The sequence below is a fragment of the Cyrtonyx montezumae genome, unplaced genomic scaffold (genome assembly GCF_038088225.1).
Source record: "Cyrtonyx montezumae isolate F1298 unplaced genomic scaffold, pur_monq_1.0 scaffold_2, whole genome shotgun sequence".
NCBI classification, from domain to species: domain Eukaryota; kingdom Metazoa; phylum Chordata; class Aves; order Galliformes; family Odontophoridae; genus Cyrtonyx; species Cyrtonyx montezumae.
The window spans coordinates 19,022,553-19,043,750 of NW_027071936.1; the positions used below are offsets into that span (position 1 = coordinate 19,022,553).

A 21,198-nucleotide genomic window follows, 5' to 3' on the forward strand; every position below is an offset into this window, starting at 1 on the left:
GCAGGTGCCGGCCGGGAGACGGACGGAGAAAGCGACCAATCGGCGCTCCCACTGCTCCACCCGGCCAATCAGAGAGAGCCCGCCCCCACGCCGGAGCCAGTCAGCGAAAGAAGGAAGAGATGAGGAAGACGGGAAGGGAGCGCCACTAGTGGCGGGTCCCGCTTCGGCTTCTCGCGCATGCGCGGCAGCGGTGGGGTCGCGCAGCCCCGAGCGGGTGCGCGCGTTGTGCATGCCGCGCGCCATGGCGGCCAATGAGGACCAGGAGGTGAAGTGAGGGGTGGGCGGGCTCCCTCACGGCTGAGGGGAACCGGCCCGGGCGGGGTATGTGGTGGGGAGAAGGCGGGAAGAGCCTGTGGTACGGGGTCGGGAAGGCGTCCGGGAGGGACCGCGGTCGTTGATCGCGATCTGTACCCCTCCCTCAGATGGAACTGGAGGCTCTGCGCTCGATCTACGAGGGAGATGGGTGCTTCAGGGAGCTCAGCCCGGTGTCCTTCCAGTACAGGGTAAGGCAGCGTCATTTAAAGTGTGGCTTACCCAGTTTTCAGATGTGTTGCCTAGGGGGAGCGTGGTCCTGCAGCTTTCTCAGGCTGTGAGACCTGGGTCTGTTCAGCTTTGAAAAAAGAAGACTCAGAGGGGTTCTGATCCATGTCTATAAATATCTGAAGAACAGGAGGCAAAGGGACAAGGCCAGACTCTTCTCAGCCGTGTGTGGTGATAGAACGAGGGGAAATGGCCACAAACTGAAGCATAGGAAGTTCTACACAAATGTGCATGGAAACTTCACAAGTGCAGTGACGGAGCAGTGGAACAGCTGCACAGAGAGGTGGTGGAGTCTCCTTCTCTGAGACGTTCAAGACCCACCTGGACAGCTACCTGTACAACCTGGGCTAGGGAGCTGCTATCTTAAGTGGTTTGATTAGTCTTAGAGAAGAGAAAGGCTTGTGTATTGACAGTGTAATCTTTGATAAGAGACTGGAAATTGGTTTCTGATTTGCTTTTTTCTCTTTCCATTCAGATAGGTGAAAATGGAGATCCCAAAGCCTTTCTCATAGAAGTTTCTTGGCCAGAAACATATCCACAGACAGCACCAGTCATATCAATGGATGCTTTCTTCAACAACACAATGTAAGTATATATGATAGCTTCACTCCCTATCTTTACACGTGGGAGCTTTTTTTTAGACAAGCTTTTTTTCTTCTGTCTAGATTACAGATGAGTTTTATGATTTTTTTTTTTCAGTTCTTCAGCTATTAAACGAAGTATATTGGATAAATTAATGGTAGAAGTTGAAGCTAATCTTGGAACTGCAATGACATACACACTTTTTGAATATGCCAAAGATAATAAAGAGCTGTTCATGGAAAATCAACCTGTTAACACTGTGGTAAGTAGATACATTCACATTTTAATCCCTCACTTTTGAAACTGCAGAAGTAGTTACTGCAACTCAGAGTACTTAATTGCTCTACCTGTAAGGTTCATATCCATTATACAGACTAATACATGTCTGTGGCTAAACAGTGGCCCCATAGATTATGGGGCTGCAATACTCTGTGATAAAAATTGTCATGTTTGATTGTCATTTTGCTGTCATAGTGAAAAGTGTATGGGCTGCACTTTTGTCCTACAAAATGACATAAAAATAGAGACTTGGAATAGAAACAAAGCTAAAGAGAGCTGGAATAGATAAAAGGTGTCTGCTTGGGTGCCAGTTACTGAAAGCTTCCTGGGATGGTGTGAATTGCATAAACGTACCTTCAGGATCTTCAGAGAGTTTCGCAGCTTCTGTGTTTGCCTTCTTGTAATGCTTCCTCTTTATTAGCTGTTGTCATGCTGCAGAACTTACTTTGTGGAAAAAGGAATGATTTTTTGTATTTTAGAAGTCTGAATCCCTTCAGACTAAATCATAATTCACAGTCAAATTTTGACATTGTAAGAAGTGCCCCTGCTACTCTGAAAGGGAATAATTCCAATCACCTCTTTATGGTTCTTAAAGCTGCTACTGTCATCGCTGCATGCTGATTAAAAGCTGCAGACTGCTGATTGCTTTTCTTCTTTTTCACAGTAATCACACACAGGAATTTGTGTTTTCATTCTGTATTTGTACCAGATTCTGGAGTATGATAGATGATCTAGCATGCAAAACTTTAACAACAATTTTCCCCTTTCTCAGACTTCAGTAAGCAATAGTATTGCTATTGGAACTCCTGATGTACCAGCAAACAAGAAAAAAGACAAAAAGGAACAGTTATCCAAAACCCAGAAAAGAAAGCTTGCTGACAAAACAGGTTTGTCCACTGTAGTATTGTTATGTTTGTGCTGTACAAGAGTCGAAATTTGATAGCTGTGTCACTTTGTGCTTTCAGTGTTCAGTAGTTTGACATAACTCTGTGTTTAGACTCAGTTTTTAATAATGATTTAAGTAATGTGTTATCATTACAGCAAAAATTGTACCCCGTTACAGCAATTTCTATGTATAATTTACCTAATTTAAATCCATAACTGGCATTCTAAATGTGGCTCAGATAGGAAGGTTCCTCAGATAGGAAAATCTCATTTTTGTTGGAAAAATGCATCACTAGTGGTTGACTCATTTTGAGTTGTCTGTTAATTCAGATAGACTGTCTGAGGTGTTTCTGTCAGAATTTCTTTGAAGAACAGGATGCGTTCAGGACATAAATACATTTTATGTCTTCAGTGCTTTGCAATGGACAAATTAAGATTTATGGCTCTTTAGAATTTTGTGTGTTAGTTCTAATTCATTTTGTTTGTGCGTTGAAAATGAAACCACCTTATTCTGCAGATCACAAAGGGGAGCTTCCTCGAGGATGGAACTGGGTGGATGTAATTAAGGTAGTACAACTACTTGATATGCAGTGTTGATACTGCCTCTGTGCTTTAGAAATAATTTGTACATCTGAAGAAAACTAATCTGATTTTTTTTTCCCAACTTTGTTTGGCTCTGACTGTGGCATCTGATTTGTATCTGTATACATCCAGCATGTAAGTATTTTCAAGTTATCTTTTAATATTAAAAAGCTTTGCAAGCGTTAGTAAGACTATTGCTCATTTTTTATTCTAATTTATGTAGTTCTCTAATGCTTTCTTAGCTTTGCTTGTTCAGTGGAAGTCAGTGTAGCTACATGACAGTTTTGATAGCAAACTATCTTATTTTGCATGACTATAATTACACAGTGCAAGGCCCAGCAATAGTTCCAGTTGTTAAATAATGATGCTGGTTGTAGGCAGTTTTCCTGAGTTGAAGGTAGCTATTTCTAGTGGATGTCTTGGATTCCAGGTACTTTTCCCAATAGGTGCACAGTGTTTAATAATTATAAAATTAGCTTGTGAAAGAAAAAAAAGAAAAATATTAGGTTAATGTTTGATTTTGTATTGTGTAAACCTCTACATGGGAACTCTTCTAGAAACATGTGGAAATACTTTCATAATTGCTACATCTGTTTTATTTTGGAGAGCAGGTGACCAGGTCTTCAAATTAAATAGATCTAGTACCTTATGGTTTTTTGTGGTTTGTTTTGTTGGTTGGTTAGTTTGGGTTTGTTTTGTTTGTTTGTTTTGTTTGCTTTCCCTTAAAGTCAGTTATATTTTGTATTTCTGGAAGTAGTTCACGAAATACACGAAGATAGAACTTCAGGTTCAGGAAATAACCTTATTTAGTGCTTAAGGTTAAGAAATGACCTCAGGTGCATTTCAGTCTCTTGATACAGTAGCACATTCAATCTTTAATTACACATTTCAGTCATTAATTAAATGTACATGTGGTCTATGTAAGATGGAGATAATGTTTTTGTTTCCTAATAAATGGAATGGCAGTCTGAACTTTGAACACCTTCTTTTTGTGTCTCTTCCATAGTTAAGCAAAACTGGTTCTAAAGATGATGAATAAAGGACTTTGGTACATGGAAACTCAACCTCTAAATACTGTGCAATTTTGGGTCACCGTCTTTCTCTTAATAGCTTTCTTATTTCTTGAAGTAAAAATTTTATAAAGCTCAATTTCCTAACTTGTAAATCTAGTCACACAAGTTTGTCTTGAGACTATGTGGTCTTCTTCAAAAACTAAACTTGCCTTAAATGGAGATAAAAATGTGACAAAGGATATAGAGAGTGAATGTGGTGAAGTGAATAGTGCTGTATGCAGTGTTTATTAATTTATATCTTACTCTGTAGTAAAATCCTTTTATAGTGAATCCAGTGATACTGTAAACACTTCCTGATATTGTTATTCCAATGGAAGAAAAAAACACTATAACAGTGATCAGTCACTTGACAGCAAAGTTCATCAAAATAAATTATTCCATGGAAACAAAACTTTTGTCAATTGTTTATCTAATACAAATGTGGAAGAGGATAAAAACTGTTGCATCACAAGGCAGAACTTGTTCTCTTTTCACTAGTTTTTGGCTGAAATAGCAAATACTAGTGAAAGCAAGGACAAATGCTCCAGTTACTCAAAAAAAAAAAAAAAAAAGTGGTTCTAGCATGAGTCTGCGTCCTTTATTCTCTGGAGTACGTACCTGTTAAGTTTTTCTCCAGTGTGCATCTTTACAGAAGGTCATGTGTTTGAGGCAGAAGAAGAGTGCTGTCTAGCTTGTGTCTCAGTGACTGTTAGATTTTGTAGCTCTTTCATTGGAGACATGGGGATTGTTTGAAAGGCTTTGCTGGGCTGGATGGTGGAACAGCATGACAAGTTGGCATTGCCAGATGTGTTGGGAAAACTTTTTTTTCTAGTCTGCTCTTGTTATCAGAAAGAGAAGACATCTCTACCATGTGAATGGTTATTGAATACAAGATGCCTTAATGTCCTTTGTTATTTTTTTGATGAACCTCAATAAATACCTATTTATCTGCTGTCATATGTGTTTGTTTTTGTTTTTTGGATTCATATATTGCCTGCTGTACTTCTAGGGCTCCGCTTGAATTTGCAAAGGATTTTCTCTTACTGAGAGAGCGTTCCTAATGATTGACAGAAAGATGCTTTCTCTCTCTCAGTTATATTTGCATTTCAGTGTAGCTGTGTTAGGAGGACTAGTCATTCCAGAGAGAAACAGGAAAATAGCCATCATAGCATGTCCAGCATCTCTTAGAGTCTTAGAACATATTCTGCTGTACGTGCTGTGTAAAGCACTTAGTGAACATCAGAGGCACAGGCTGCTACATCAGTAGAGCTTATAAGCAAACTGTTACTACAGTTCTCATATTCTCTTAAATTATTACATATATTGCAAAATTACTCCTTATCTGTATACAATGTATGTATTATATTTATCATCTTTGTATATATAAAGTATAAAAAAATACATACATGAAGAAAAAAGCTTGAAGTGTTGTGACTGCAGGTGGAGGGAAAAAATAGAAATTCAATGTTTTCACACTTCAGAAGAGGCTGTGAAGAGATCTGAAAGAAATATGGTCTGTACTGCTGTCATGCAGCAAGAAATAGTTGTTTTCTGCTGAAACTGTAGGGTTACAATGAATAAGTGTATGTGTTCTCTTAAGGAAAATACTATTAATTCTTATGTAACACTTAACTTTGGAAAGGCTAATTTCTTTCTGAACTCAAATAACATTTAGTGAGAGTTAGTAAAGTACCCAAGATAAGATTTCTTCCAGGTGATCCATTCTCATGTTCGATCTACGCCGGAGGCTTATGGCTGCAACCTGAGCAAGAGTGTCTGGGAGCAACGCCTCAGCAAGAAGTCAGTATGGTCTGTGATCATGTAACAGGGAAGGGCTCTAGTCTCTTAGCATCAGAATGGATTGAGCTTTTGCTATTCTAAATCTCTCCAAGGAGAATTGACTTGCTTTTGCTACTACCCTTGTGTCTAAGTCAAGTTGCCATGACAATTTATATGAATAGTTTAGTGAGGGGGTATGTGGGAAAGACAAATAAGAACCACATCTCTTGCTTTTACGAAGCTGCTGCGCATAACAGCAAACTTGTTGACCTTGTGAAATGCCTAGATTTTCAGCTTCTTGTTTGCTTATATATCATGTGCTTGTAGGGAGATGTCCTGTCAGTCTCTTCTGATTCTTTTAGCAGGGATTTAGAACATGCGTTTTGAAGTCTGCTTGAACAGGAAATATTTTGCACTGGGATTATGTACATCAGTTCTTCATTTCTGTGCCATTTTTGAAAGGTAATTAATTTAGTTTAACTGCTTGATGTTATAGCATAATATTTGGGAAATAGTCATTTATAAGTTTAAGTTCTTAACATAATGGAGAGGCCTGAGCTGGGAAAGTAATGATTTTTATCAAGAAATGCAGATCTACATGTCCTTCTATACATAAATCTATACATAGAGAATATGACTGAGTAAACTATAGAATAATACCTCCTCCACATTTTGTTGGAAGTAAACTCGTAAGAGCATTGCCAGTGAAAAAATAGTGACTTATGCTTTGTTTCTATTGGGCTACACCATCTGTTTAACTTCAGTAGTTTTAGTAGTAGAGCTTTGATTCGAGTGGGAAGATATGTCAGTATGAGTAGCAGGAAAGTAGAAGTAGCAGTGTCCAAGACAGATGATGATGAAAAAGGAATTTGTCAGTTTAGAAAATTCTCCATAACAAATGTAAATCAGCTGCCTTGCTGAAGCACTGGTTTGAAGAGGCTTTAATAGTACTTGTTGTGCATAGTGGTACTGTAATAACCACTTGCCAAATATTTCCTGCTTAAGCAAATAAAAAAAACCCCAAAACTATTTTTCTCTTTTTCACATCGTCTCTGATGTCTTTCTTAGAGATAGATGTGGTGCAGAAGACTGAGATGGCAGTTCTTAAATGAAGTTTAATCTTTTTAACCGAAATTTAACTTAAAATATCATTTTCTCTCTTCAATCTTCCAGTGCATGTTTGAATCAGCTAATATTCCAGGCACCTTGGAAAGCTGTTGTTCTGTGGTTGATCCATTGCCTGTGAAGCAAGGATTATGCTTTAAGAATGTACTGATTATTGTTCTGTTTACTGATATTTTTCTTTAAATCACGTAGGTGTTGAGAAACAAATTTACTGAATTCTCCACCTATGAAAAGCAGAGCAATTATGTAAATTTCTTCTTCCAAATGTTTTTTGCCACTCAGCAAGAGTGGGATGAGCCCCACCATTTATGGCTTGTTTGCTCCTTGCTAAGAGGGAGGAATGTCTCTACTCCATCTCCTCCTTTTGTGTTTGTTTTCTCCATCCTTACGGTGCCCTGGTGCACATCACTTGGCAGTGCCCTTCCCAGCCTCAGGTGACAGGAGCTCTTAGTGGAGTGTGTATGCATTTTTTTGTTAATCAATTTGGTGCCTCAAACACAGCAGCTTCCAAAATCTGTCCATCTCTATTTGCTTATGATTATGGACATTTGAAAAACTAGAAGTGCATGGTAGAAGCGCAAGGGCTGTCGCTATCACGTTGGAATTCTATTTTTCTCTCTTTGGATGAGACAAAAAGGTGATCTCTAATCATATTTGCATGATATTAAGTGCAAGTTTGTTCAATGCTTTTAGTACCAAACCAGGAGCTCTGCTGCACTGCAGTGCATCAGATCCCTGGTAATGATGCAACCGGCCCTTAAGAAGGTTGGGTGGAGTGCTTGACAGCTGTGATTAATCATCAGTATGTACTTGGCATCTGCTGCTCACCCCTGTAGGCTTACAGAGCTGATGCTGAAATAAGTCTGTCTGCAGTGCCACTGCAACTGGTGGTATATGGGGTGGGCATTTAAAGCACATGTGGCTGGCGAGTAATTGGATTTTGGTGACTTGAAAGATAGGCAAAATGCCAATATTTCATGAAAAGGATAGGACCTATGGTAGAAGTGCAGAGGGAGGCTATGCTCCTTTTAGCCAGGACAACACAAGTGATTTCAGACTTTACTGTGATCTTCGTACAGTGAAAATCATTTGAGCTGGTCTGCACCAAGAATAGTTCCCCTGTGGAAACTGTTTCCTGCAGCTGTGTTGTGTGTATTGTGGTATGGCTCCCTCAGCACTTGTATCTAGCATCAAAATGTGGGGGAAGGAAATGTTCATTCAACAGATAAAATACCAGAGGTGTAAGAATTCTGGATGGATTAGAGGATTAAACAGAGGAGGAAGGAAGCACACAGGAGATAAATCTTAATTGCTGAGGCAATAAAATGCAACAAAAGCAAAGCTTACAGTTGCAGAGCTATAAATTTCTGAACGAGGTTGGGATATGGCAAAAGACAAGAGGATCATAGATTTTCTTTCTGTCATCATCACTTTATTTCACCAACATAGCTTTGGCTTTGTTTCAGAATGGGACTACTCAATGACTGTGAGAAGAATTTCTTCCTCTGACTGCTATGCTTCATGTCATTTTTTCGAAGCACATTGAAGAGCCTCTGAAAGAAAGTCTATTGTACTCTTAGCAGTGTCTTATACAAAAACATGACTAGTGCTGAAAAAAGATGCTAGAACATTTTCAGAGGTGAAAGAATTGTTTATTTTCTCTCGTTTTCATTCAAATGAGCAGTGACTTCACATAGCTGAATTATGCAAGACACGTGAGGATCTAAATCCAGATACCAGTGTCTTAGGTAGACTCAAAAATGTATTTGTTTTAAAGTTTTACTTAGCTATCTTCTGCCACTGTGTTTGACCATTCATATTTATTATTGTTGATACAGTAGCATGCATTTTATGTATTAATCTTTACAATATGACATAAATTTGACAAGTTATTATGATTGCATACTGCAAGTCACTTATTTTGTGGAATCTGATAATGTCACAGCAATGACAGATACAGCCAGACTCTATCTGCAGTCTTAGTAGAGAGTAATGAGGTTGCACAGCTAACTCTGAGGGCATAATTTCATTTGCAGTGTGTTTATTGCTGGTAATGATCAGTGACAGGGAAAAGTCATTCCAGTATGAGTTTGGAAGATAGTCAAGAATAGACAATATTTTCTTTCTACAGCAAGTATCTGTTATAGCATCACTGAGAAGCAATAAACACAGTCTTGTATGGAGTCACTGTTCAGAGCAGGATCTTACTTTCTATCAAGTGTCTTTGTCAGTAATGTATTTTATGATTTCCTGCAGGAAAAATAAATGCAGTGAAAGCATTATAACCTAAAAAGCTTTTGTCTGTAGGGGATCCGTTTGATTACTACTTCTAGAAAAGCTATGTTCAGTTGACCTTGAAGAGAGAGTTTTTATAACTGTGTGGGGAAAACATAGCATCCCATTGATTAATGTCTAGTGGAAAGTACATAGCCTCTGTAGATAATTAATAAGTTTTTACAACATTATCAGTTTTACATTCTTCTCTGAAGATCAACACTAGAATATTACCAAGTTTCAGTTAACAGGCATACAGCATGATTATGATTTTTTCCCTTCGTTCCATATATCATTAGATGATAAAAGTGCAAGATGTGCTATAGAAATACATTTGCTACATGAAAATAGTGCTGAAGTTAAAAATCCATGCAAATCAGGAAATCCGTCTCAGAGATAAGGACATCCAAAATTAAAGCTTCCTTTGTGATACTTATGTGAAAAAGAATGGATAGAAAGCTTTCCTTTTGTGACTGCATGCTTCTCACCACCAGTAGTATCCAAGCAGATACTTAGTGTTTTGCTTCCTGGCATTCCTGCTAGTAGGAAAGGGGTACAAAGGCCTGAGTTTCTGTATGCTCATAATTCTGAGAGGGATAGTAAGTTTTCACTTTGCAGAAAGTAAAATTAAAGAACTGTCCCTAGGAGAAAGTGGGCATTGGAAACAGGACAACAACATGCAGAGGCAAATTAGTTTGGTTTAATAAAACTGACTGGATCTCAGTAGGTTCAGTACCTGCTTCAGCTTGTCTCTATTCAGTGTGTCTGTGGCATATAAATGTTCATGGGTAATTTTAGGTTGACTAGCTACAATCCATGTGATTAAGCATTACTTTCAGCAGATTTGTTTTACAGCAGTCAGTGCAGATTCTGATGTACTGTTAATAAGCTCTAGTGACATCCTTTAGTTTTTGTTGGATGGAATGACAGGAAATGCACTGCTTACTTCTATGTGTGGCATGAAATGTATGTTTATGCTGTCCACAGAGGCTACCTGAACTTGGTTAGCAGACATTATAATGAGTACAAGAGAGTTCAGATGGTGAAGTTTCACAAGATAATTCTAGCAGCTTATATGATTGTTGATCCAGTATTTTTGTATATTCTTTTGTTTGTTAACTTGCCTATTGTGATGTTTAAAATACTCTTGGTAGAGGAACTGGCCAGGTACATAAATCTTAACTGTTATATCATTATAAATTGCTCATGTTGGAATTAGATTTGGGTTGAAATCCAGATGTGTCTTTAAGTGCCGTTACCTTTTTCAGCCTAATTCTGTGGCATGATGAGAGCTCTCCAGCTCCTTTTGCAGTATGTACTTCTAGAGAGAGAATAACCCTTCCTTCCTTCTCTTCCCAGTGTGTGCAAGAATGGTACTTAGCATCACTGCATGCTTCCCTCATAGCTTTTAAATAGAAGGGTATGTTGATTGGAAGAAGAAGAAAAAAATTAATATTACATTAACTATGGAGTGGTACTGATTACTCACACCTGGAAATAACATAGCCTGTGTCACACTGTATATAACATAATATGGCACCCAGTTACCTGTGAGAAAACGTGTCTTTATGATAGGGAATTTGGCCCTCCTCTGTTGCTACTTTGATGTGTGATGTAATTAGGTTACTTACGTGAGCGTTTTATTTGTCTGGAATGAAAAGGAAATGCAGCAAGCTTGGACAGAGGTCCAAACGTTCTTTCAGGCAACTTTAAGAATAGGGATATGCTCAGTCTACTGTCTGAAGGGAAGCATTCCTCCAAAGGTGCTTACCAGAGAAACTGAAAAAGTTCCATGTAAATAGAGAGGGTCTGCCAATACTGAAAACCATGGAAATGCTTTCCTTGGCAACTTTTTGTACTCAACAAAAAATGTGAGTGCTGACACACTTGTGGAAAAATACAGCAGCAAAAACCTGTGGTTGTCAGAATGAACACATGGCCCGGGATAACATTAAAGATAAGTTTATCACCAAGCTATTCTTAATTTCAGAGAGTGGCTCAAAAGAAACCCAGCCTACACACAGATCTGAAAAAACAACAACATTAAAACAAATGAAAAACAGTTCTGGTAGTGTCATATTGCCATGCAGCTCAGATATGTTTACTGTTCTTGGAAGAAAGTGAACAACAGAAATCCAGACAGTGATCCACACAGAGCAATATTTAGGGGACACACCAATGTACCATGCTGATCCAAAGAGAAAATTTTTCTATGTTTTCAGAGGATGTAAAGTTATGTCATTATGAAACTGTTTCCAGATCCTATGGCAATACACTTCCTGGGCTGCCTGTTAATTGTCATTGCTACAAATGTTCCTAGGAAATAGACAAAAAAAAAAAACTCAACTGGGAAAGTTGGGGGTTCTCACTGTTTTTGGATTGGAACTTCAGATGAATTGACTTCTTTTGTTGTCTGCTTCCCATCCAGGAAACTGGAAGAGAAAGAAGAGGGAAAAAGAAAAGTCTACCCTGAAAACTTGCTATCATAGTCTCACTTACATAATCAGAAATGTCCGAGTCGGGGGAAAAAAGTGATCCAGCATCCTTACATCTAAACTTGAGGAATGGCAGGAAACTAATGTCTCATTACTGAATAAGTTTGGCCATTTCAGTACATAATATAAAATGTTTATGTGATGCCATCACTGAATTATTTCTAGCTGAGAAACTCATGTGCTGCTGTGGTGTTCTTTCAGAAGGCTGGTTATGTGTCTTTCATTGTACTAATGGAGTAAATGCTCTAATAGTTTGGGGTTGTATGTATATGCAAATTCAGAGTAGAGATGCTTTCATCTTTGATCAAGAAAACGATGCTTATTTATACTAGATTCAAAGGCAGGTAGAAATTTGTTAATGGAAGAATTGTATACCCAGGTATACAACTGCTGTTAAGAAGTCCTGACTTTGAGCTGATCGACATGAGGGGAGAGCTTCTAGATGGTAGCAGAAATGATGACCTCATAGTTTTACAACATCAGGAAACTTTGAAGAAGTGTTGGAGGTGAGACTTTCAACATTGTTGTAAAGTTTTGGAGATTGTTTATATTTAATTTGGGGATTTTTTTTTCTTTTTGTGAGAGTATAATAAGTAGTGGTTTTACTTTGTAAAGAAAGTGCACACTGTAAACCGAGAAAGTGAAGGAAGAGATGATGAAGTAAATTCTTAACACTGTAAGAAATCTGTTGGTTCAGCTTTTATGCTGTCTGTAAATCAGGATCTCCTTTATGTTCTTTTTCTTCAGTGCTCTCAGGCTTGGTTGGGCAAAAGCCCAATGATCATGTCTTCACAGGAATATTACAAAAGGAAAATTGAAGGCATAACTGCTAGAATAAAATTATCTGAAATAAAGATAAGAAAATGCTAAGTGTTGCATCTCATGGAGAATCAAAAGATGGAGGGCCAGGCAGGAAGATGTTACTCAACACTTTTTGTAAACTGGCAAATAATCAAAAGAAAATATAACTGGAGTGCAGTCCAGCAAAGAGTCTTCTTGAATGTTTCAGGTGAGCAGGATCTGTTTAATGTGTTGTCTTCATTTCTCATGGCAAAAAGCTGCAGCTCAACCAGTGGAACAGAGTGGATGAAATTTTGTTTCAGGTATTTTTGAACAGTAGCCTATCAGGTGAGTGCTTAGATACTTCAGTTCTGAAGTTGGTTAAGGAAATAGTGTTTTTCCTTCCAATCCATTAAGGAGATTAATTTATTCTTCATTAGTCTGAAATTGGTTTGCTCCTTTAATCATTGGAAGCTTTATTGCTAAGCACTTACATGAAAAGTTACTTTCAACATTACTACCTGCAAATTAGTGGTATCTTTATTTAAATGAGAAGCAGTGCTTCTTTCTTTATGTTATGAAGAGCACTACTTAAGACGTATGATTTGAAAATTTCTCTTGAATCTTTACTAATAATGCTCCTATCAGGGTCATCAAATAGGAATATGAAACTTTACCCCTCATCTTAGAGATGATTTAACTGACATACACACTTAATAGACAGCAGGACTCCAAACTGTATCTGCCTGTGTACCAAATTGTGCAGCACCTTCTTGAAGTAATTGCGTCCTTTAATTATGTTTTACGATCAACAAATTCTTAACTTTCCAGAGTGTTCTCACTGTGTTTCCTGGTCTTCGTGGCACATTTTGGAGGAACGTTTTCTGCCAGGATCCTGCATACAGGCAGCAAGCTTAAAGCAAATGGCTGAGCTCTTTCCCAAAGCTACATAAGGTATTGCAGGAGTATGCCCCACTTGCTCTCAGAAAGGAAGTGTCCACTGAGATTCTTAAGACACGTGAGAACTAGAAACCCAAAATGTCACAGCTGAAATGACTAATGATACGTTATTTCTTAACAGGAAAAGCCTCAATTTTGATGATGAAATGAGTTAGACATGGCTGCTTTTGGCACTTCTCAGGATCTTGGGATAGGATAAGCAGTACTTAAGTGTGTGTTATTGCTGTAATAAATATATAAAATGGATCTTCAGAGAGATTAATTCTCAGGATCACTAAGTGAATTTTCCTATTCAATGTACTCCTTGGTCCATTAAGCATATGCAACTCCTACAATCTGCAGGCTTCTGTTTAGGTTCTCCTGGGGGAGCAAAGAGCGTGGGTTTTGCCAAACAAAATAAAATACGTGCTGAGGAATTCTGTTTAACTGCAGAGAATGAAATTACTACCACACACTACAGAATAAGCTTAATAATGCATCAGAAAAAAAAACTTAGGGGAGAGGCCATGTCTTTTTAAATCCTTGAGGAGGCGTGATGGGTTGGAGCAATGTAGAAGGCTCAGATCACTTCATCCTGGGTGTCCTACTTCACCAGTGACCCCATCAGAAACAGTGGCACTAACGTGAAATTAAGGCAATGCAAATCAAGAATCAAAATATTATGAGCAGTTGTTTAATTAAAATCTGCATCTGCTCATTTATTGCTACTTGTTCTTTGTATAAGCAAAAAGCTGTGTCTCACACACCTGAAGAAGCCAAGGAAAGTATTAGGTATTTTGATATTTCTTTGACTCCATGTGATACCTTATACAAGAAAACTTTTTTTGGTTTGCATTCAGATGAGTCTATCTTTGAAAATATGTAGTCTTAAATAATGCACTTGAAGATTATGGCATATTTTTTCTTTGTGTCTACAAGGGGCTGTCACTGCAATATTATGAAAAAGTTGCACATAAAACATCTGGTTTAAGAACATAGTTTGCATATTAGATAACTTCTATATGTATTTCCTATGTCATTATGAAATAATAGCATTTGATTTGCTGTTCATGGGTGAGCAAGTGTTATTTGTTTAATTGTAAGACTACTGGTAATTTTGCTTTCTCTGTTTATCCAGAAAGATAGTTTCCAAGGTTTCTTCCTGGGAAGAGAAGGGAAGTGTTTACAACTGGGACGAGGAAATTCTGGCATATGTTTGGCAGTGTTGAACTCTGTGAGTTCAGCAGCAAGCTGCTGTTCATTTTGTCAGCACTAAGCTCATAGAACATGGCACAGTAAAGAAAACTTGGAATATTTCACCTGTCTGTAAGAACTGCTGCGTCTTTTTCCTTTCAAGTGATAGTTTCCTGTAATGTTTTAGAACAAGTGCAAATTCCCTTCCCCATCCAGCTTCTACTGTCGTTGTAACTGGTTTTCTGGATCAGACAGGGTTATACCAGTGTGCTCTTAATCAAAAATGATCTGTTCAGTCAAACTCCGGGGCCATGTGACATCTGAGCCTGAATGAGGCTTCAACTTTTACCACAGATGTTTGTTTACCTTCACTGTCCTCAGCTTCACTAATTCCACTTCCTTTCCATGCACCAAGCTGAAATGCAGTTGTCATTCCAGGCACAAAAATGTGTAAATTAGGTGTCCTATTAAACTGATATTGTCAAATATGTTGTGAGCAAATGAGCTGCACTTCTCTTATCGGACAGTGATACTGATCACTATGCTAGCACTGTTCCCAAGGCAAGGAAGGAGCAGGCATTGCTTCCTGTAGCTTTTCATATTTTCTTACCTGCTAGACAGGACTCCAAACTACGCTTCTGGGAATAAGGGAAATCAATATTTGTATTATTTCGGCTTTTTCAGATATCATATCTGAATACCATTCTTCATGTCAGAGCTCTGGTTCCCATAAACTGTGTGCTGTGCCTGAGAAAGCCAGATAAATATAATGAGCAAAATATGGCAGACAACATTGCATATATAGCCATCAGTCTTACAAAAAAGAAAGCAGTCTTACATCAGGAGTGTAGGAATTGTCAGAAAGCATTATTTTTCTGTCAGTTGAGTAAGAGCTTTTTGTGGAAAGCAAATTAAACCACAGTACTTTTTAAATTTGTGAGCATCCTTCTTGCAGAGTTGATCCATGTGGCTAAACTGAAGGAAGCAAGTCATTGCTTCAGATCCCATGAGAGGGAAATGGGTGAAAGTTGCAAAAGTAACGTGCTGCACTTATCCACCATGAAAATGTATCCAGGAAAACTTAGAGACTCGAAATGTGAAGAGCTGCAATTTCCTAGCTGTTCTCTATAATCAAAATCCTCACTCCTGTGATAAATCTAAACCCAGCAAGAATTAGCCAAAATCCTTAGGGTAGAAAGGTAATTACATGAACCCACAGCTAACTAGCCTTCTGCAAGAATTTCTAGGCTAGCTTAGAAAAATGTTCATTCCACTTGGCATGGACTTTCATGGGGGAACAACCCCCCATTACATACAAAATAAGAGGAAGAAAGGATATAAAGGGGATATATGAAGAAGCCTTGTTTCAGTGCACATGGAGTTCTTTTTCTAATTACTCCCCTTATTACTTCTGCTCTGTTGTCTTAGAGCTAGTTCATCTCTGTGTGATTGCAGATTAACCTTCATAGGTTTAATTTATTGTAGGATTATTGTTGGTTTTTTGTTTTAGGTCAGAGAGGAATAGTGTTTCTCACAATGGGAGAAAAAAGTTGCTTGGATTTCTTTTCAACTTCAAGCTTCAGAGTTTCAAAGGACTTCCCTCAAAGATTTGTAACAGTCAGTCCTGGGCACATCAGATTTCTCTCATGTGCATTTCCTTTTCTGGGTAGTTAACAAGTACCACAAGATGGATCAGATTGAATGACCTTCTGTTTATCATGGGACACTGCATTCACATGAAAATACCATGTTAAGTTTAGTAAGATAAGATCATTTTCATCCTTGTAAGAGTGAGCTGTGCGCTGCAGACTGGGAACAGGGGATAATCCAGTGTTCCCAGTAGCACTGGTCTTATGGCCAAGACATCCAGAAAAAATCCTGACCTGATAACAGCTATCAGCCCAGTTTTCAACAGGAGGACAACTAAAGACTTCCTGCAGTCCTTTCCAACCTGAAGTCAACTATGATCCTAAGAAGGGATACTGTTTTCAGTGCTACTGTAACAAAGAAAAAAAACAAAATAATAGCCAGTTTGACATAGGAGAATGATTAGCAGGTCTGATAATCTGACCATACATGTGGTCTCAAGATTGGGATTTAAAAATTAAAGGTTTTCTATGCCACCTCAGTGTGGCAGTTATCTCACATTTCTCACCTCTCCCAAATGTTCCTGGTTTCAAATATATCATCTTATATCTGTGTAGACAAATACTGTCTAATAAAAATGTATGGTAGGGTCAGTTCTGTACATGAAGGAAGAGCAGCCTTTCTCTTGCCCTCTGTAGATAAATGCCAAGAGGGCGGGTTTTGCTTACATATACCTTATCACAGTACTGCGGATGTTACAAGCAGGTTGATAACTCCAGTCCGTCTCCAGTCTACCCACGTAAATTCACAGATTAATTAGCCAGCAGAGACCACAAGGAGGATAGAGTTCCACATGCTTATAAACAAGCCAGTCTGCACTGAATACTACTCACTCCATAAAAACCTTATTTAACATAAGAGGCAAATATGAAGAGCATAAGGGAGAAAGGAAGTAATTACATTAATTCTAGAGAGATGTCTAGGGTATTCTATCTGTTGCTTTGAATTCCAATTAAAACTACATATCCAGTGAAGAGCTTCTGAGTTCACGTTCTTTATTTGGACTTGAAACTTGGTAGGTTTCCTTTTTTAAAATTGAGAGCATGTCAAAAATAACTATCTTTTATAAATTTTATAGGTTTTGTTATTTTTTTAATGTATGAAAATATGATGCTTCATATCACAAATGAAGTAATTTAATGAACAGACTATACTCTTGATTCAATAGGTCATATCCCTTAACAGTCTGGACTTGTTCAATTGAAGAACTTCAAAACATTGACTGTCATGACTCCATATGATCATTCTTACTCCAAATGCTTGCACACTGATCACTGTTTTCTGATGGGAACATTGTTTTTCTTCGAGCAAAGCAACTGTAAATAGATGTTTCATATCAACAAGTAAGCATCTGAAAATATATACATACTTTTTTAAATAGGGATGCAGGAGTTATAATTTGATTTAGCGATGCCATTGGTGTAATAACTGCTGATGTCTGCTAAACTGCATGCATTTTTCTGAAGTAACCAAAAGTTCAATACTCTTCTGTAGCACATAGACTACTCATACTTATTCTAGTATTACAATTATGACAGATTATCATAACCCTTTTAATTTTCAATTATTGAAATATTATCCCTCATAATTTTCAATTATGACAGATTATCATAACCCCTTTGGCAAAAGGTGGAATTTGTGACACTGCAATGCAGCACATGCATCAGCCTTGTCAAACTGTTGAGCACTTAGGTACGTGCTCAACAATATCAGTGATCACATTGACTTTTATTCTCCACTTGATTCAACTTGTAAATGTGTAGACATGTGTAGTTCCTAGTAAGGTATCACAGATTTAAAAGCATTTTAAGTTTTTTAAACAAAGTTTTCCTTTTCTTGATCTAAGCCATTAGTGTCAAATGAAGGATCTTTGTGGTATGAAATTTGTGAGATAATATTTTCTGAATCCTGTGAACAAAGTGTTTTTGAGAAAAGACATCAAGTTTCAGGTTTCAGAGTATCAGTCAAGAATGCAAATCCTGGAAAATATTCTTGCCAAAAAAGCAGCATTTAACTACTTCCTTAATTTAATAGTTAGGTGCCAAAAATAGATTTACAAATTAGATTGGCCAAACCCTTTATCTGTTTTTTCCCCTTGAACTGGAAGACTTCACCAAGAAATTCCTCTTTTCGGTATAAGTGTGTTGAGTTATTGCTTAAAGCTTTGAACTCAATTACAGTCGTGCCTATATTGTGTATTTTAAGAGAACTGTAGCAATCTGAAGGCTGTTTGTGGCTGTTACCTGTACCAGTACTATTCTGTTGCTCTCTGCAGCGTGCATTACCCACCAGAGGGAGCTGAAACCAAGAACTGACGGATTTTGCTTTGCCTTCTAACTTTCAAAGGATTCCCTACTGCAAGTCACCTCCTCCTCTTCACAGTTCTTTAGATTCAGGTTAGTAATTTCTTAATTGTATCAAGGTCTGTTTTCATTATCACTTGTAAAGACCTTAATCTTCTAAAAATTATTTAAGTTAAGTCTCAGTGCTATGGTTAGGAGTCCCACAATAAAGTTTTATTCCAATTTTTCAGTTTTCTGGAGAACACTGATGCAGCTAATTTATTCACAGTAAATCTGAAAGATTACCAGATACACCTCCTATTATAATGCCTTCTATAAGAGTTAGCATGTTTTCACATATATTATTTTCTTCTAAGTTCACTATTTAGCATTATTCATTCCGTTAGCCATACATTCTGTTTCATAGCTGAGATGTTTTACAGTTGGTATAGTTAGAAAGATTATTGTAATGGAAAAGAGACAATTGAAATAAAGGAAAATGCTCACCCATGACCTAGGCTTGCAATAGGAAACTCCAAAGGAGCAACCTCCAACAAGAGACCCTTCCCCAGTGGTGGTCAGCCCTTAAATGGGGTCTGGGAGAGGTGGAGCCAGACTCCACCCCTTCCTGTCACACAGTGCATTGCCTTCACCTGTGCTCCTGTGGCTGACTCAGTGCTCACCTCAGGTGATCCATCCGTGGTTCAGGCCATGATTCAACAGTTCCCATACACAGACACATTGTTAATTCTGCTAGTCATGGGACACTGAGGTGATGCATTTACTCCTTCTAGTGTAGGGGTTGAATAAATGGAAGCTGAAAATAGCAATCTTTTTAAAAACAAATCTGTTGTATCCACAAATAACCATATTATGGATATAATGGAGCTGATGGATTTTCTTGTGTTTTTAGGTAATAATTGACTGGGATTAGTAATTGATTATATTTGTGTCAGGTGTACAAGTAAACTTGCCTGCTATGCAAACATACATTTTTTTTAATAGGAAGCAGAGCTGGGCTTTGAACTTGGTTCCTTGTCTTTCACAAAGTGACATAGGCACTGAAAACAGGTCTGATGTAAAAGATACCTGAAATGGTGACTTCCACCTGCTTCCTCCATTCACCCGCTACCTGATATTTTAGGTATTTCAGTTTCTTCCAGTAATGCTCAGAAACAGTTCCATCTTGACAGAGTTGAGCAATTCAGTATTTGTAAACCTATTTCTTTACATTTGCAAAACACTTCTTAAAGCATTTCCTAGCTGCAGCTGGCGGTATGAACATAAATAGTCTTTGGCAAAAGGTGGAATTGACTTATTTGTACTACAGGAGGCAGGAAAGCTTACAGTTGAGCAATCATATATGAAGCTGGTTCTTAGCACCTCTGAGCTGCTTGCTACTTGCTCAAGTCATTTGTCATTCTAAATGCCATGGCATAATTTACCTTCTCCAAAACCATTAGTACATCAGTCACAGGAATTACAGAAATCTGATGGGAGCCCTTGAAACTTCCTTAGCTAACAGACCTGCACGTTTTCTAGACCACAAATTGTGGGTAATCAGCCTGTTAGACCTCCTCTGAGATTATTTTTCAAATTCAAAATCTTGTCATAGAAAAAAGGTAACACACGAATAACCCCAGTTTTGGCTCAGATTTCTGTTCCTTGATAGCAACTTTACATGAGGAAGGTATGAGAAAGTGTATATCCAGTTGCTGTCTAATAGAGTTTGCTTTACTGCTTTCTCAATTAGAAACTGTACAAGATCATAATAGTTTTTTTGAACATCTGTGTAATTCTGTCTGTATACTATCCAACTTACAAAGAGCTCATTATCCCTACTTCAGTATAACAGGGTGGGTGACTAATGTGTGTTTGTTTTGTCATCAATTTAGTTAAAGAATGGCACAGCATGTTGGGGCTTTCCACAATTCAGTGGGAATTAATCTGTCAAATGTAGTAAACAAAAGGCAAAATGTGAACATTTCAAAAAGTTCAGCAGGAGACTCCTGAGTTTGAAAAACAAAGAAAATCTTCAGTTGTGCAGTTTCCAGTGGTGCCTCCTCACTCGTGGCCATTGAATAACAGTGCTACAAGACACTATGAATGTACATTTTTTCTTAATTACAATAAGAGAAAATCCTACAACTCATCTCCTCTTCCAAAAATGTTTTTATTATAATGTCTTTCAGATGCAGTTACCTAGCTATAAAGTGACCTGATTTCTCCTTTTAGTTCTCTTGGATTGCTTTTTACTTTACTCCCAATTATTTTTGACAGCTTTTTTCCTTTGTTTCTGTGCTTTATTCCAACTGTCATTTCAAGTCTTTCTCTTACTTGGATTTATTTTTCTCTCTTGCTTTTTTTGTGAGATGGTGCTTTCATATACTTTGTTTTCACATTTGACTTTCTATCACCTCAGAACTGTATTGCCTCATATTTTATTTTGAGGTCAGGGAAGGGAAAGTTAAAAATGGCAGCTGCAGATGCAGGAAATACACTCAGCTCTGTATTTGAAACCGTACTTTATTGTGATTTCAGGTTTTTGATCAGACTGACTCATGGCAGTAGCTGCATGAAATACACATTTCCTTATTGGATGCTCCTAAACACAGGGATTATTCCATGCTTATATCAAGGAATGTAGTGAAATCATATATACTGTGTGCATACAGGTTAGTAGGAAGTGTATTCTGCCCCACTGAGAATTTTGGACTAAAAAATAGTTTTTGAGATTTCAACTAAATACGAGTCTTCCATCAT

General features: G+C 37.8%; 1 protein-coding gene and 1 long non-coding RNA gene across 3 annotated transcripts; both read left to right on the forward strand.

Annotated features, from left to right (window-relative positions):
* The first annotated feature begins 178 nt into the window (after window positions 1–178).
* On the forward strand, window positions 179–4,877 carry RWDD4 (RWD domain containing 4). Of its 2 annotated transcripts, none has more exons than XM_065736529.1 (7): window positions 179–265; window positions 423–503; window positions 1,016–1,125; window positions 1,240–1,384; window positions 2,174–2,288; window positions 2,804–2,856; window positions 3,601–3,731. In XM_065736529.1, the coding sequence occupies exons 1-7, from the start codon at window positions 230–232 to the stop codon at window positions 3,676–3,678; spliced, it is 618 nt and encodes a 205-aa protein (XP_065592601.1). In that variant the 5' UTR covers window positions 179–229; the 3' UTR covers window positions 3,679–3,731. The 2 variants fall into 2 exon arrangements, with proteins under 2 accessions (XP_065592601.1, XP_065592603.1); XM_065736531.1 differs by lacking the exon at window positions 3,601–3,731 and adding an exon at window positions 3,875–4,877 and having other exon boundaries at window positions 180–265.
* Window positions 4,878–11,633: 6,756 nt separating this feature from the next.
* LOC136048420 (uncharacterized) lies at window positions 11,634–13,578 on the forward strand. Its single transcript, XR_010622171.1, has 3 exons — window positions 11,634–11,829; window positions 12,350–12,602; window positions 13,205–13,578. It is a non-coding gene; the product is annotated as an uncharacterized LOC136048420 (long non-coding RNA).
* Window positions 13,579–21,198: the final 7,620 nt, after the last annotated feature.

Coding starts and splice junctions, on each gene's coding strand:
- RWDD4 (XM_065736529.1), top strand. CDS start 230: ATGCCGCGCGCCATGGCGGCCAATGAGGACCAGGAG. Junction 1,385..2,173: donor ATCAACCTGTTAACACTGTG/GTAAGTAGATAC, acceptor CCCCTTTCTCAG/ACTTCAGTAAGCAATAGTAT. Junction 2,289..2,803: donor AAAGCTTGCTGACAAAACAG/GTTTGTCCACTG, acceptor CTTATTCTGCAG/ATCACAAAGGGGAGCTTCCT.